Source organism: Chelonoidis abingdonii, chromosome 13, assembly GCF_003597395.2.
Source record: "Chelonoidis abingdonii isolate Lonesome George chromosome 13, CheloAbing_2.0, whole genome shotgun sequence".
NCBI classification, from domain to species: domain Eukaryota; kingdom Metazoa; phylum Chordata; order Testudines; family Testudinidae; genus Chelonoidis; species Chelonoidis abingdonii.
In genome coordinates this window covers 4,386,787-4,402,601 of record NC_133781.1, presented here as the reverse complement: position 1 = coordinate 4,402,601, position 15,815 = coordinate 4,386,787, and the positions used below count along the sequence as shown (strand labels likewise).

The window sequence follows — 15,815 nt, the reverse complement described above, 5'->3', positions numbered from 1 at the left end:
ACCGTGAGGCTGAAAAGCAGCAGGTTAGGGGGCTCTCCAGGTCCTCTGCTGCCAGCATGTCGGGGGTGAGGGCGGTGAGCACAAACTGATCCACCTCGGCCACCAGCAGCATCGCGAAGCCCAGGGAGGGGGCTGTATTCTTCATGCTGCTCCGCAGCCGCACTGCCACCTGTAAGTACTCCGGCTCCCTGCCGCCCAGCAGTTCCACCCGCATGGGGACAGAGTCGCAGCTGGGCCAGGGCTCGGCTGCCGTGTGTTGGTAGTGGATTCCACATTTGGGGGGAAGCCCAGTGCTGGGGCTGCAGGGGGTGTGAGTGGGGGGGAGCTCAGGTCGGGGCGGGGGGAGGCAGCCAAAATTTTTTTTGCTTGGGGCGGCAAAAAACCTAGAGCCGGCCCTGGGTCTCCTCAACCTTGTTCTCCTCCTCCTCCTCCTCTTCATCTTCCCCATCCACAAAATCCTTAGGCATGGCAACTAAGAGTACCCCATCATCGGAGTCCACGGACAGGGGTGGGGTAGTGGTGGCTGCCCCCCCTAGAATTGCCTGCAGCTCCATTTGATTCTCTGGCTTTCTGGTATGCTTGTCTCAGTTCCTTACATTTCACGCGGCACTGTGTTGAGTTCCTGTCGTGACCCCTGTCCATCATGGCCTTTGAGATTTTTTCAAGTGTTTTGGCATTCTGTCTTTTGGAACAGAGTTATGATAACACGGTTTCATCTTCCCATGCAGTGATCAGATCCAGTACCTCCTGTACTGTCCATGCTGGAGCTCTTTTTCGATTCTGCATGGTTACCTGTGTTGATCTGCTCTCCACGCTGGGCAAACAGGAAATGAAATTCAAATTTTCCCTGGGCCTTTTCCTGTCTACCTGGCCAGTGCATCTGAGTTCAGCTTGCTGTCCAGAGCGGTCACAATGGTGCACTGTGGGATAGTTCCCGGGGGCCAATACCATCAAATTGCATCCACACTAACCCTAATTCGAACCGGCAATGGTGATTTCAGCACTGCTCCTCTCGTCAGGGAGGAGTACAGAAATTGATTTTAAGAGCCCTTTATGTCAACAAAAATGGCTTTGTTGTGTGGATGGGTGCAGGGTTAGTTCGATTTAATGCTGCTAAATTCAACCTAAACTCATAGAGTGGACTAGGCCTTATTGTCTAGCCTAAAGAAATTCCTTGAGTCATCAGTTTACCCATAAACAAATCTAGTGTCCTCCCTTGAACCATTGTATTTTCTCTACAAAATGATCTACTCACACTCCATTAAGTGTTCTGATGGGTAGATCAAAACTCTGTCTCAGTTCCACTGGGATTTCATCTACTCCTGACTCTGATCCAAGACTCTGAGCTATCACCATCACCCAGGAAGCCTCATGAGTTCAAGCTTCCTGGAGTAGGTGAGATCCCTCATTTTCCCTCTCTGTTTCCTTTTCTACCTCAGGTATTAATCTTTAATAATGTAACTTATTTTGTTAGGCTCTCCTTGAGTAGTTAGCACTATTAGTCCATAAATAACTTTACTCTTGTCTTTGTATCTTTCACATTTATTCTGCAGCAATGCTTCTTTTACCTAAGCTACAGATCCCTGTAGCACCCAAAAATACTCTGGGGTTTGCTCATCAAGTGGGTTACTACCAGTACAATTGTGATGTAAGAGTGGGCATAGGGACATGCTAAATCTGGGACACATAAGGGTGTCAGCTTGAAAGTGCTATTTGACTCATTCCATTGGGCACAGGAGCACGTGTGTGTGTGTGTGTTCATCTGACTCTGTGGATGGAGGAACCCAGCCCAGAGGAAACTAGGTCCTGCAGGATAGCTCCATTGGGAGGGGACTTGTAAAAAGGAGGAATAGAACTCCATATGAAAACACAAGTCACACAAGCAGCACATTGATAGAATTACACAATCACCCCCCTCCAGAAGAGTAACCCTAATAAATGAGCATACCCCAAAGTAACGGGCAAAGCTGGTCACAAATTGTTGAACAAACGCAGGTAGCACATGACCCTAATCACATGTTAATTGTTGAGTAGTTGCTGTGGAGTAGGGAAACTGAAGCACAGACCTGCACAAGCTTTCTTTTTCTTTTTCAGACCAAGTTCTTTTAGCAAGGTCTCTCTCTTTCTCTCTCTCTCTCATAGAATATTTGTTAACCTTCTGTTAAGAATCTTGCTTAGAATACTTGTAGAACTGTACAATAAGGAGTTGAGAGTTGTGCCTTAAAAATAAAGGTTTTACAGCAATACTGTTAGTAATGAAAGAGGGGTGCTTTACAACATTAGTATAATTATCAGAGGGGAAAAACCCAGACAAATAACCCCAATAAATGAGCATACCCCAAGTAATGGGCAGATCTGGTAAAAGTACACAAATACTAAGGGTCTTCCTGGCTAACTGCATGAATAATCAAGAATCTTTACAATAACTGTATAGTCATTTCTTAAATGGTTTGCATGCCTGTAATCATGGTGAGTTATTTATTGCTACCCATTTCTGTACTGTTTTATCTGTGTGGTCTCTGGTTTTTTGATTTTCTTTGGCTGATGTATAAGTAATTTTACTGGGTATAAACCAATTAAGGTGGTATCTAATTTCTTAGATAATCAAGTAACATTATGTTAGGATTGATTAGTTAAATTACAGTAAAATAATCGATTAAAGGCATAGCTGAGAATGAGGTGATACTGATATGTGTATGTTATAGGGGTTTCTTTATTTCAGATTCTTCAGAATTTCAAAAAACTATTTTCTCCCAAAAAGTTGCACCAAGCAAAACATTACCTCAATACACATAATGGCAAGTAAATTGAGTGTTTCCATATTTGGTTTGCAAATATGAACTCTGTTCCCTTGCAATGCTATTTCCATAACTAAATGTTAACATCATCATATTGTTCCATCAAAAACAGGTTGCACAATGTCTGACATGCCAGAAAGAGGGAAAGGAATTAAATATGAAAAGCATAAAGGTGAATTTTGGAATCAGACACATTATTGTTTATCATTATCCATTATTATTTCTGCAATACAATGAGGCTTTGATTTTGAAATGAGACCAATACAAGTGGCACAGCATACTGCAGCAATTACCTCTAATGCGCCTTTGCACTAACTGGGGATATTTCTTCAGCTTAGTGGTTTGAGCATTGGCTTGCTAAACCCAGGGTTTGTGAGCTCAATCCTTGAGGGGGCCATTTAGGGAACTGGGGTAAAAAACTGATTGGGGATTGGTCCTGCTTTGAGCAGGGGGTTGAACTAGATGACCTCCTGAGGTCCCTTCCAGTCCTGATATTCTATGATTGTTTTCCATAACCCATTCCTGTACTTTTTTTGTTTGTTTTTTCTTTCTTTCTTTTTCTTCTGCATTTAAAAGTGGGCTTTACAGTCTGATTGTATGGCTGTTGTAACTATATTACATTGTGTACTCTGCTTATGACATATGGGTTTATTGAGAACATTTAGTAAGAAACACATGTAGTATGACTGTAACTGGTATCCTTATATGTTAGTCACTCGGATCTGGGAATTGGTGGGAATGGATTTAATAGGACCATTACCAGTAACAAAGGATGGATACCAACAGCCATAGATTATCTTTCAAGATGGGTGGAAGCCTTTCCACTTAGAAATAAGTCAGCATCTGAGGTGGTAAAGAGCATTTACAAAGTGATTGTTCGACGTGGATGCCCACAGCGGATACTGACAGATCTTGGTCCAGAATTCAATAATAAGGTCATGACTGTTTTTTTTCTATGTAGTCAAACTCACTATCAGGTCACCCATTGATCTCAAACAATCACCATACTTTTTTTTTTTTATAAACTGCTGTTGGTCACCATCAGTGTTGCTATAAAATTATTTTTCGGTGTCTTCATATCTAACAAAGAAACACACAACGACTTGTTTCCAAAACAAATATGAAAAGATGGGCTATTCCTGTTGCTAATTACACATAAAAGTAGTGGCAAATACACAAAGGAACATTTCTTAACACAAGTCTATATGTAAGTTTATGGTGTAACTTATTTTCTTTCAGTTTAACCTGTATATTTATGAAAAACTGAGAATAGAACGTAGCTTCACCAGCCCATACCACCCACAAATCAATGGCTTGGTTGAAAATGCTAATAAATCCATAAAAAGGTAAGTGAATGGGTGGGAATATTACAGTACTAATGGCAAGTAGAGTGTGCTATGCAAGAAGATGCAATTTACATAAAAAATCTTCAAAAGCAATGTGTTACATGGAAAGTCTTTTTCATTATGTATTACATCTTTTTGATTACGTATGATCTGTTTCAGTCAAGACCATACGTGTGACTTTCTTCTTTTAAACAAATCAATGAGTATTTGTTACAGAGCATTGCGGAAGATGGTTGATGACAATGGGAGTAATTGGGATCAATTACATGTCCCCATTTTGTTTTCTTTGCCAACTAAAGTACACACAACAACAAAAATGTCACCCTTTCAACTAATATTTTGTGCTGACCCAGTGTTTCCAGAAGAAGTCTCAGAGAATTACACGGTCAGTGTATGTTATTATTAGCACCTTTCATGTACACATGGCATTCAGTGTGTCTTCACTTTACAAATACAACCCCTTGTCCATTTGTTTACAAAGATCCCAGATATAAATACATTTGGAGAAGATTTCTGCAAAAAGCACAGCATCAATATGAAATCGAGACATGATGCTGACATTGCACTGGCCCTAAGCACAAGAAAAACAACAAAGACATTATGCTAAAAGAAAGAATTCTAAATATGGTCAAATAACATTTGATGTTGGGGACTCTGTTCTGTTACTGAATGCTAGAAAGAGAACAAGAAAGGAAGGAGTGCTGGAACCTAGCTACGACTGTTGAGGGTAAGAGTGAAATTACAAACCATCTCAGGGAAATGGTTAGGAACCATGTACAGTACCACACACTTAAAACCATTTAAAGAGTCACTAACATTAGCTGCTGAAAGTACATCAGAGGGAAAAATCGGAACTGAAATTGCAGTTGGTGACACAGAACCAGAAACACCCACAGAAGAGATTAGAAAAGTGGATGGCACTGTATCTCACGACAGCACAGTAAAAAACAAAGAGGTCACAGCAATGGAAGAAGAGGCGTATATAGGGCAAAACAATGATACAAGTGATGCTGACGACAATTTTGATGACATGCTTATGGAGGAGGTGGAAGACAAGCAATGGATTCTGAAAGATAAATGGTTACTGCACCTTTCTTAAACAGATTAACAAACTTTATAAATGGAACTATGTTAAAGATTTTCATGAACAAAGTGGCGGCATTCACAGTAGTAAAACAGAGAAAAAGGAAACTGTATTATTATGCATGTAATATGTGTTAATATTTTTTCCTAGTCAAATTTGTAATGACCAGCAAACACACAGAGAGACTGGAGGCCAAAGTGAGAAACATAAAATTGTATGGCTCTTCATTTCATTGCCTGAAGCCGAGAAGCTGGATAAGTGATGAGGTACATTTAAGTACCACTAAACATGTATTTGTTAATGGGATTGATTCATCAAATATCATTGAAATTGTGCCTTTTCTTTCATCATGTGTTGTAGGTTATTGATGCATATTTGAGCTGTGTGGTCGAGAAAGCAGATGGAAAGGTAGGCTACTTACTGTGATGGTATATGAAAGTATACACTGATTCAATAAGTAAACAATCGTGAATGTGACACAACATATTTAAGTCCAAATACCCTTGAAATATCAACATAAACCTGAAATTGCAACATTTCAGTATATTTACTGCTGCCAAACATTTACTGGACGTATTTGGAGGTGCATATCAGACATACAATACTTGACTAACTGAGGATCACATTAGTTTTGCTGTACGGTTCAGTGGGTCCATTAATTAAACACACGTAAGCCTACAGCTTAGTCAGTTTTTACATTAAGTAAGACAGAGCCCATTGATTACAAATCTTTCTGTTTTTACAGGACTCTCTTACATATCTGATTTGTAACACTAAAGATCCCTTGCATGTCTGTCTATATTAAATTCACGATGTTCTTGATGTGCCAGAATTATTAACGCATTAATAACTTTGTTGACTGTCAACAGGTACAAGCCATCTCATCAGTAGTTTCCATTGTCATTCTCTCAGGCAGAGCTCCACAAATGAAAGTGACGGTAAATGCTAACACACTTTCATACATAGCATGGGCAAAGCACAATTTCATTCAGTGAGTTAAACACAGTATGAAACAGCAAATACAATGCTATGTTTGATGTGGAGGACTACTCTAAGGTCTGGTCTACACTGGGGGGAATCGATCTAAGATACGCATCTTCAGCTACGAGAATAGCGTAACTGAAGTCGACATATCTTAGATCGACTTAGATTGACTTACTTCGCATCCTCGCAGCGTGGGATCAACGGCTGCCGCTCCCCCGTCAACTCCGCTTCTGGCTCTCGCCTTGGTGGAGTTCCGGAGTCGACAAGGAGCGCATTCAGGGATCGATTTATTTCATCTAGATGAGATGCAATACTTCAATCCCTGATAAATCAATCACTACCCGCCAATCCGGCGGGTAGTGTAGACATACCCTAATAGTAATACTTGTAATGAAATCCATTCTATCTCTTTTTAAGTAATGATTGAAATGATTTATTGCTCACATGTCATGGTTTGCTTCACTGGAAACTATAATTGCATTTCAAATTTTTTAAAAAAATAAATACATAGTGAATTATTTCAAAATGATATATTATTGCTTCCTTACCACACACCAGGTCTTTGGGTTCTTGTGGTAAGATGTTGTGTATTGTAGTTCTGGATTATGGACAATAAATGTGGTATTAAATAAGAGATTTGTAACACAACTATGGTAGCAGTGATACAATTTCCTGTATTTCAGGTTTTCAGTGAGGTCAGTGCATGCAAAGGAAAGTGGAATGTGAATGTTAAAAATAAAATGCTACTGTCAAGTTATGTTGTTAATGTAACTTGGAAGAATACATTCTGTAATGAATTGATCAATGATTTCACAATATGCTTTTCTCTTGTGTGTTACTGAGACATTACAAACGAGAATATGTTAATTGCATAATGATTTTTGATAAATTATATTTTTTTGAAATAATCACATTACCAATATAATTTGTGAATATATTTACACTTGCAGATAGCCTTGATGAAAAAAAGGAATTGTTAATAATTGACCCCTTCTGTGATGAAATATGAAAGAACATGCCTGAGGAATTGGAGATGATTTATTAGATACTTAATTTTACAGTGGACATGAACTGTTCCATTGAAAATTTTTTAAAGGAATGTAACAATAGTGAGACTAATATCTTCCTGTTAGCTACAAATAAAAATTGAAATAGCATGTACTTGTACTTAATATGCTTAGTAATGGACTTTGAGTGAACTTGTGTGATTTGACTCTGGGAAACGACTTCACAGAATGTGGAGACAAAATGGTAGCATGTTGCATAAGTGAGAATGTGTTATTATCAACATGGGACACAGCAAATCAGGTAATACGTTGTGTAAGAATGAGATAATAATATGAAAGGAAGTGTGTATATATGTGAGCAATAAGTCATTTCAATCATTAATTAAAAAGAGATAGAATGATTTTATCTATGTCCAGAAACTGGAGGGGGGCAGGCAAGCACGTTTCCGTGGCGGCAGCAATTGGGCAGCAGCTTCTATGTTTAGCTGAAGCCGCCACGGACAGCTAAATATAGAAGCTGCTGCCAAACTTCCGCCACTGCGGAAACACACGTGCCGCCCTAAGGGCACACGGACTGCCCCCGCTGTCCGCGGCGGCAATTTGGCGCGCTGCTTGGGGCAAAACAACAGGGACTGCCGCCGCTTGAAGATTGCCGCCCCAAGCACCAGCTTGGAATGCTGGTGCCTGGAGCTGGCCCTGGTTATTGAATACCAAATTGCCATTATCATTTGTTATGTATGTGTAATTATCCAGGGTGAAAGTAAATGCCAGAAATTACCAATGGGCACTGCACTGGCGTCCTTGCCAAGGTGTGTGGGGTGGGCTTGTGGCCCCAGAAGGGATGGGATTTCTGGCAGAAGGTGCGGTGCTGGGGGGCCAGATTTCACCAGCCAGCCCTTCTTGACAGCTGCTGCTGCAGTGACCAGGAGCACCAAACACTTGCAGGAACCCAGAGCCCCTTTTGCTCCCCCACTGTCAGTGGCCCTGCCAGTAGCATCCAACAGCATTGCCGGACCCTATGGCAGGGCCACTGATGCAGGGGAGGGATAAAGGGGGCAGCGACATTAAAGCATAAAGCACTGCCACAGCGGAAGTGTAATGTCAGCCATGTACAGGCCAGTACCGGTTGCCAGTTCTTACTGGTACGCTGGACTGGCCCACTTTCACCTCTGGTAATTATGATGTTTATTCTAAATATCAGTGTTGTTAGTTTGCAGAAACGTATTTGCAGCACAAAGACATCAGTACAGTAGAAACAACACAAGAGGCTAATACTGCATTTAGAAGACATATAGCAATTCTTCTAATGAAGAGTCAGGTAATTACTTTCTACCATGTACTGTGGACTCATTAGGCACATGTGAAGATAACAGGAAGAGTGGAATTATGTCACGTAGTAGACAGTTATCTCAATACCCCTAAAGTGGGATATCTCACGGGTTCTGTAATGGTGACTATGAATCAATAATATCTTTAAGTACAAAAAATTTGAATGGGGTGAATGGTTGCTATTGATTGACCAGTTAAATGAAATTGGTATTTTTATATACAGGTGTAGTAAAGTAAAAATTTGAGAAAATCTGACTCACAAAAAAGAAAAAGATATGTTCAAACCAGTGACTGGATTAAAATATTGACATTAATTAATAAATCAAGATTTGCATTTTCAGTATTGGTCGTAACATATTCATCATTTTATAGCGCTATATTTATTTTTAAGAAAGCGTGGAGGACTACTGCATATACTGCAACTTTGTCAACTGTGAAAAGGAAAATGAGGATTGCATGATGGTAAGAAACATAGAATTGTATGAGAAATAAATGCCATAAACTGCCTCAGGATCATGATTCTTGTAAAAATTCCACATCAGTAAACATTTTCATCATGCTGATAGGCATATGTTAGGTAATGCTGACATGTGGAAGGAATAGCATGAGTGAATGCAAAGTATGTGTAACATTATAACTTCTGTGATTTCATTTTCTCAGTTGTTACTTATCAAAGGTCCAGTGTGATTCTTGCAAGAGGTGGGCACATATGCCCTGCATTACAGAAGGAACCAAGCAAGAAAACCTGACTGATGAGAAGAAAGAGTACAACTGCAAAAAATGTGCATAGTTCACTTCTTTACCAAAAAAAAAATAAATACATTGTTTAAATGCCTCTTGTTCAAAACATAATGCAACCAAAAGAATTTTTTATTTATATACCAGATTATAATAATAAATGTTTTTATTTAAAAAAAATATTCTCTGTATTTGTGTCCATGTGTATAATGCAAATTATAAAAGCAGCAAGGAGGAAGCAAATTGTGAGGATTTTCGACCAAAACCTCCGTCCCTCCTGATTCGCAACCATCCCTGGACCAGTGACAGGTACATGGGCAGCTAAGTCCTTAACCAGTGAAAAAAAATCAGAGGCCACTCTGATATCACCTTGGGCTCATAGGCATGCACTATACCCCCAAACCTTACCTCCCTTTTCACGTACTCACACGCAAAATATAACAGCACGTCTCAATCATCAAATACATCAACTGAGCACATTAGCTAGGATGGAGGGAATTGTGAGAGTTTTCAACCAAAACCTCCATCTCTCCTGATTCACAACCCGTGGACCAGGCAGTAAAATCAATTTGGCACATTAGCAAGGAGGAAGCAAATCGTGAGTGTTTTTGACAAAATCCCATCCCTCCTGATTTGCAACCATCCCTGGACCAGAGACAGGTGCATGGGCAGCCAGGTCCTTGCAAATAAGCAAGGAGGAAATCAGTTAAAAAAATCAAAGGAGCCACTCTGGTATCACCTTGGGCTCCTGGGCATGCTCCATACCCCCAAACCTTACCTCCCTTTTCACGTACTCACATGCAAAATGAAACAGCATGCCTCATCATCAAATGCATCAACTGTGCACATCAGCTAAGAGGAAGGAAATTGTGAGTGTTTTCTACCACAAACCCCCCTACCTCCTCATTTGAAACACCGGACTGCTGATTGTCCTTGCAAATAAGCATGGAGGAAGCCAGTGGAAAAAATCAAAGGGCCACTCTGGTATCACCTTGGGCTCATAGGCATGCTCCGTGCCCCCAGTTTGGCACATTAGCAAGGAGGAAGCAAATTGTGACTGTTCTAGACCAAATCTCTCCCGATTCACAACCCTGCCCGGCGGTAGCAAATCCTGAGCGGTAGGTAACGTTTGCAACGGTGGAGGGGGTGTAGTGCATTAAAGTGACAGGTTTCAGAATAGCTCTGTATTAAAGTGCTCTCCGTAGCAATGTGCTACTTACTGTGTACTGAGCATGCTCAGTACATCTGCTGAAGCCACTGCCCTTCACCGTGCCCTTATTAGCCCTAAAATTCTGCTGACTGCTTTTGACAGCCGTTAAAAAGTGGCAAAGGGGACGAATCGGAACAGGGGAGTGGCCAGAGTCTGAGCAGGGGGTGGAAATTGACTGGTCGGGGGGGTCAAGCAGCTGGAGGCAGCATTAGGAGAGGGGCTAAAGGGCACAATCAGGGCTGGGGGGAGGAGCAGGAGTTAAGCTCAGGGTGAGGTGCTGGCAGAGGGTGACAGACAGGGGCGGCTCTAGGCATTTTGCCACCCCAAGCACTGCAGGCAGGCTGCCTTCGGCGGTTGCCTGCGGGAGGTCCCCAGTCCCGCGAATTCGGCAGCAGGCTACGGGAGGTCCGCCGAAGCCGCAGGACCAGTGGATCCTCCGCGGGAATGCTACCGAAGGAAACCTGCCTGCTGTCCTCGCGGCGACTGGCAGAGCGCCCTCCGTGGCTTGCCGCTCCAAGCATGTCCTGGGGGTGCTGGTGCCTGGAGCCACCCCTGGTGACAGAGGGCAAAACCCAGCACAGGTGGGACACAGGGGGTAACAGTTACCTTACTAGGACTGAGAGACCAGTGTTTGCAAAAATGGTGGGGGGCAAAGCAGCTTTTTTTTATTTCCCCTCTCACAGACAGCACTTCTCAGCATCAGCTTCCCAGGGCTGGGTTCTTAAAGGCACAGGCTTCCCAATGCCTAGTCAACGCAGCTCCTCTTTGTCTGATCTAACCTACTGAGGTTATGTCTACACTACAAAATTCAAAGCGCTGCCGTGAGTGCCAGTGCTCCTGGGAATCCACCTCGAGCAGGGGATTAGCTCCAAGCACTGAGAGCCAAGCCTGTCCACACTAGCGCTTTAAAGTGCTCAAACTTGCTGCACTCCGGGGGTGGGGATGGGGACGGGGACATTTTTCACATCCCTGAGCCAGCAAATTAGAGCACTTTAACTTACCAGTTGAGAGAATCCCTGAGATTTAATTCAATGAAACATTTTACACATATCCCCTCAGAATCAAAGAATCCCTTATCACTGCATCTGATTGCATAGAGTCTCCCAGCAATTTCCCAAGTTGTCTTATCTGCTGCTGGGATTCCCTGAATTCCCTGAATTTTTAAATTGAATTTTTTCTTCTCATTTTCAAGCTGACTGAATTTCTGGCTTTGTGTCAAAACTTTGTTTTGAGCCGATCCACCAATGGGAATTGCATTTTTGCAACTGTTATTTTGCCTCTCAGTCTAGCCCTTAGTGTTTTACCACAAGCCATTGTATACAACTTGATTCTCAAATATTCAATAAAGGCTCATAGACTTTAAGGTCAGAAGAGACCATTATGATCATCTAGTCTGACCACCTGCACAACACAGGCCACAGAATCTCACCCACCCACTCCTGTAACAAACCCCTAACCTATGTCTGAGTTACTGAAGTCCTCAAATTGTGGTTAGAAGACCTCAAGCTGCAGAGAATCCTCCAGCAAGTGACTGGTGCCCCATGCTACAGAGGAAGGCGAAAAACCTCCAGGGCCTCTGCCAATCTGCCCTGGAGGAAAATTCCTTCCTGACCCCAAATATGGCGATCAGTTAAACCCTGAGCATGTGGGCAAGACTCACCAGCCAGCACCCAGGAAAGAATTCTCTGTAGTAACTCAGATCTACCACTCTAAACATACCCATCACAGACCACTGGGCATATACCTTGCGCCTGAATTAAATCAAAAGGATCAATTTTTGGCAAATTAATTGCCAAAATAGGCATACTCCCATCATACCATCCCCTCCAATAAACCTACAGCTAGTCTTAAAGCCACAAAATGTCTTTTGCCCCCCACTACTCCCCTTGGAAGGCTGTTCCAGAACTTCACTCTAATTTAGAAACCTTCATCTAATTTCAAGTCTAAACTTCCTGATAACCAGTTTATATCCATTTGTTCTTGTGTCCACATTCCTCTCCCTCCCTAATATTTATGCCTCTGATATATTTATAAAGAGCAATCACATCCCCCCTCAACTTTCTTTTGGTTAGGCTCTTTGAGTCTCTTTTCATAAGATAGGTTTTCCATTCCTCGGATCATCCTAGCAGCCTGTCTCTGAACCTGTTCCAGTTTGAATTCATCCTTCTTAAATGCGGGAGACCAGACCTGCACACAGTATTCCAGGTGAGGTCTCACCTATGCCTTGTATAACGGTACTAACACCTCCTTATCTTTGCTGGAAATACCTCGCCTGATGCATCCCAAAACCGCATTAGCTTTTTTAATGGCCATATCACATTGGCGATTCATAGTCATCCTGTGATCAACCAATACTCCAAGGTCCTTTTCCTCCTCTGTTACTTCCAACTGCGTCTCTTCACAAACTCATCGGCCAGCTGCGCTGTATGTCACGGGTTCTCTGGCTTTTTGTCCCTCAACCACAGCCTCAGGTTGGATGGGCACTGCTCATACAGTTGCTCTAGTACGATCAGTTTAACCAGGTCCTCCTTCGTCTGGGCCACATCTGCCCACTTGCTGGCGAATCCCTCCATGCGAATGGCTAGTTGCAGATATGAGATCTCAGGGGTTATATCCTGACCCAGGAACCTTTCCCAGTACATCACAGGAGTCAGCCCAAACTCATGCAGCAGGGCCTTTTTGAATAGTTCGTCATCCCCTTTCTCCGACCCTTCCAGTTGGCAGTACAATACCATGTCTTTGGGGTCCAGTAAGGGGGTGAAAACCCAGAGCCTGTCCACAGGATCTACCTGGTGCAGCTTGCAGGCCATCTCAAAGGCATCCATTGCTGCTGGCGGCCCAGAGATGCTGAGCACAGGCCCAGCACTCTGGTAGCTGATGTTCTGGGCTGTGTCTGTGTTTAGGATGGGAGGCCGCTGTGCAAAGGATCAGCTGCTCTAGACAGATGCTGATTGGCTCCCTTGGGCCTTCCCCCACGGTTGTCTGTAGTGGTTTCGCTCATGTTTGCTCACACCCTGTTTGGCGTAGTTCTGTGCACCACCTTGATCATTGCTTCCTTGTGTCCCCTACCCTGGCTACATGGACACCCCTCGTCAGTCACTCCAGCTGCAGATTGTTGAGTGGTCAGGTTTGAGTCTCCTCAACTAGTCTCACCTGCTGTCTCACACAGGTCCCTAAGCAGCACCTGGAATCAGCCCAAACTTTCAGTCCTCAGCAGATGAAACTCTGTGTGGTACTGGTGGGACTGAGGTGGCATCACTGCCTGAGGCCTCTGCAATGGCAGGGAACTAAGTGGGCTGTAGCCATGCGAACTGTCTGATGCTGAAGGTGGAAAAGTCGCTGATGCTGCACTTGCCTCAAGAAAAGATGGGTGCCTAGAACTGAGCTGAGGGGTGGCCTCGCCTGCCTAGTGAGGCTGATACCCTGTGATAGCAGCTGTGTATTCCTGCCCAGCCTTGTCCCAGGGAACAGGCATCAGCTCACTGCAGAAAGCTGCACGGAGCACCCAGCTGCCAGGGCCTGGCACTGGGGTCTTCAGTAAAAGAAATACATCTTCCACCAGCTGCTGTAGGGACCGGGGGCAGTTGCCACAGGCTGGGTCCTGCACCTTCCACCGCGGGCTCCAGACAGCTGGAGTCGAGATGGTTGTGAACATGGCACTAGTGGCCCTAGGTGATGTAAAATTCTCACAATGTGAGAGCCCCCAGGGAGCTGGCACAGCCTCCCCTCCAGGGCCGGCTCTAGCCATTTCACCACCCCAAGCACCGTGGCACGCCATGGGGGGCGCTCTGCCACTCGTCGGTCCCGTGGTTCCGGTGGACCTCCCACAGGCATACCTGTGGATGCTCTACCGGAGCAGCAGGACCAGGGGACCCTCCGCAGGCATGCCTGCGGGAGGTCCACTGGAGCCGCCTGCCGCCCTCCCGGCAACCGGCAGAGTGCCCCCCGTGGCATGCCGCCCCAAGCACGCGCTTGGTGCGCTGAGGTCTGGAGCCGGCCCTGCTCCCCTCCAGCACCAGCTGCTGCCTGGCACCTAATCACAATCTCCTTAAAGATGGGCTCAAACTGGACCCCCACAAATGACTTCAAGGTGGAGGAAGCTGCTGGCTCTGCCTGCGGACCCACAGGAATGTCACTAGGGCACTGTGACGAAGTGGGAATGTTCTTTCTGTGTTATGTGAATGCTGAGTGGGAGTATGAACCTGGGAAGGTGGCAGGGGCATTTTGCTGGGACTGCCTGCATTGGGGAAGGGAGCATACCTGAGCATGTAACCTGAGAATCCAGGAGTGGGGTTGGAGGCCAAGGAACACCTCTGTCTGGGAAACTGGACAAAGGACAGAGGCTGGGGGAGGAGCCAGGGGGAGGCTGAGTGAGAGGCTGGAGGAAGTTTCAGTTTGGAGCTGGCTGGGAAATGGAGAGGGGTGCCCCGACGGGGCTTGGGCTTCTCAATGGGGCTGTGGCCTCCCTGGGGGCCCCAGATGGGTCTAACTAAATGGTGTCCTGTTGTCTGTACCTGCAAGACCTGTTTTGGACTGTGTTCATGTCATTCAAATAAACTTTCTGTTTTACTGGCTGGGTGAGAGTCATGGTGAATCGCAGGAAGCCGGGGATGCCGGGCCTAGTCTCTCCCCACACTCCATGACAACTGGTGGTAGCAGTGGGATGTACTGCACCCCGTGAATGGCACTTCTTGCAGTAAGTGACTGGGGAGTAGTAAAATGAAGGGGGATTGATGGGGACCAGGCGTGCTGAAGAGTCAGCGAGGGACGGTTTCAGGGGCCAATTAAACCCTAGGAGTGTGTAACCAGCAAGAAGGACTTTTGCAGTAACAGGATCCCCCGGGGGATTGCCGCAAACAGTCCCAGGGGCAGAGGAGTCTGCCACTCTACCCTGGTAGAGAGGTGGTGACCATTATACTATCTCCTACAACATCTTTCTCCCTGGAAAAAAATCTATTGTAATTTTTGCAGAAAATTAGAACTGCAATCCTGGGTCAGACCAATATTCCGCCTAATCTAGTATCCTGTCTTGTGACAGTGGCCAATGCCAGGTGCTTCTAAGGGAATGATCAGACCAGGCAATGACTCGCACCCTCTGCCCCCTTCCCACAACCCACGGTGCCAGAATGGGAAGAGGTGCACTGTGGGATAGCTGCCCATAATGCACCACTCCCAACACCGCTGCAAATGCTGCAAATGTGGCCACACTACAGCGCTGGTAGCTGTCAGTGTGGCCACACTGCAGCGCTTTCCCTACACAGCTGTACGAAGACAGCTGTAACTCCCAGCACTGTACAGCTGCAAGTGTAGCCATACCTT

At 44.5% G+C, this 15,815-nt stretch overlaps 3 protein-coding genes across 4 annotated transcripts in view; 2 read left to right on the top strand and 1 right to left on the bottom strand.

The window, feature by feature from the left end:
• The window catches only part of LOC116825937 (uncharacterized), a 244,807-nt gene that overhangs the window by 58,096 nt on the left and 170,896 nt on the right, over positions 1-15,815 (bottom strand). The gene's annotated exons all lie outside the window — the stretch shown is intronic.
• Positions 1-15,815, top strand: part of LOC116825935 (uncharacterized) — a 299,602-nt gene that overhangs the window by 201,049 nt on the left and 82,738 nt on the right. The window lies entirely within an intron of this gene.
• Positions 1-15,815, top strand: part of LOC116837182 (uncharacterized) — a 233,574-nt gene that overhangs the window by 195,494 nt on the left and 22,265 nt on the right. The window contains 1 exon segment of the mRNA XM_075072051.1: positions 1,282-1,292. Within this exon segment, the coding sequence (XP_074928152.1) occupies positions 1,282-1,292 (11 nt within the window).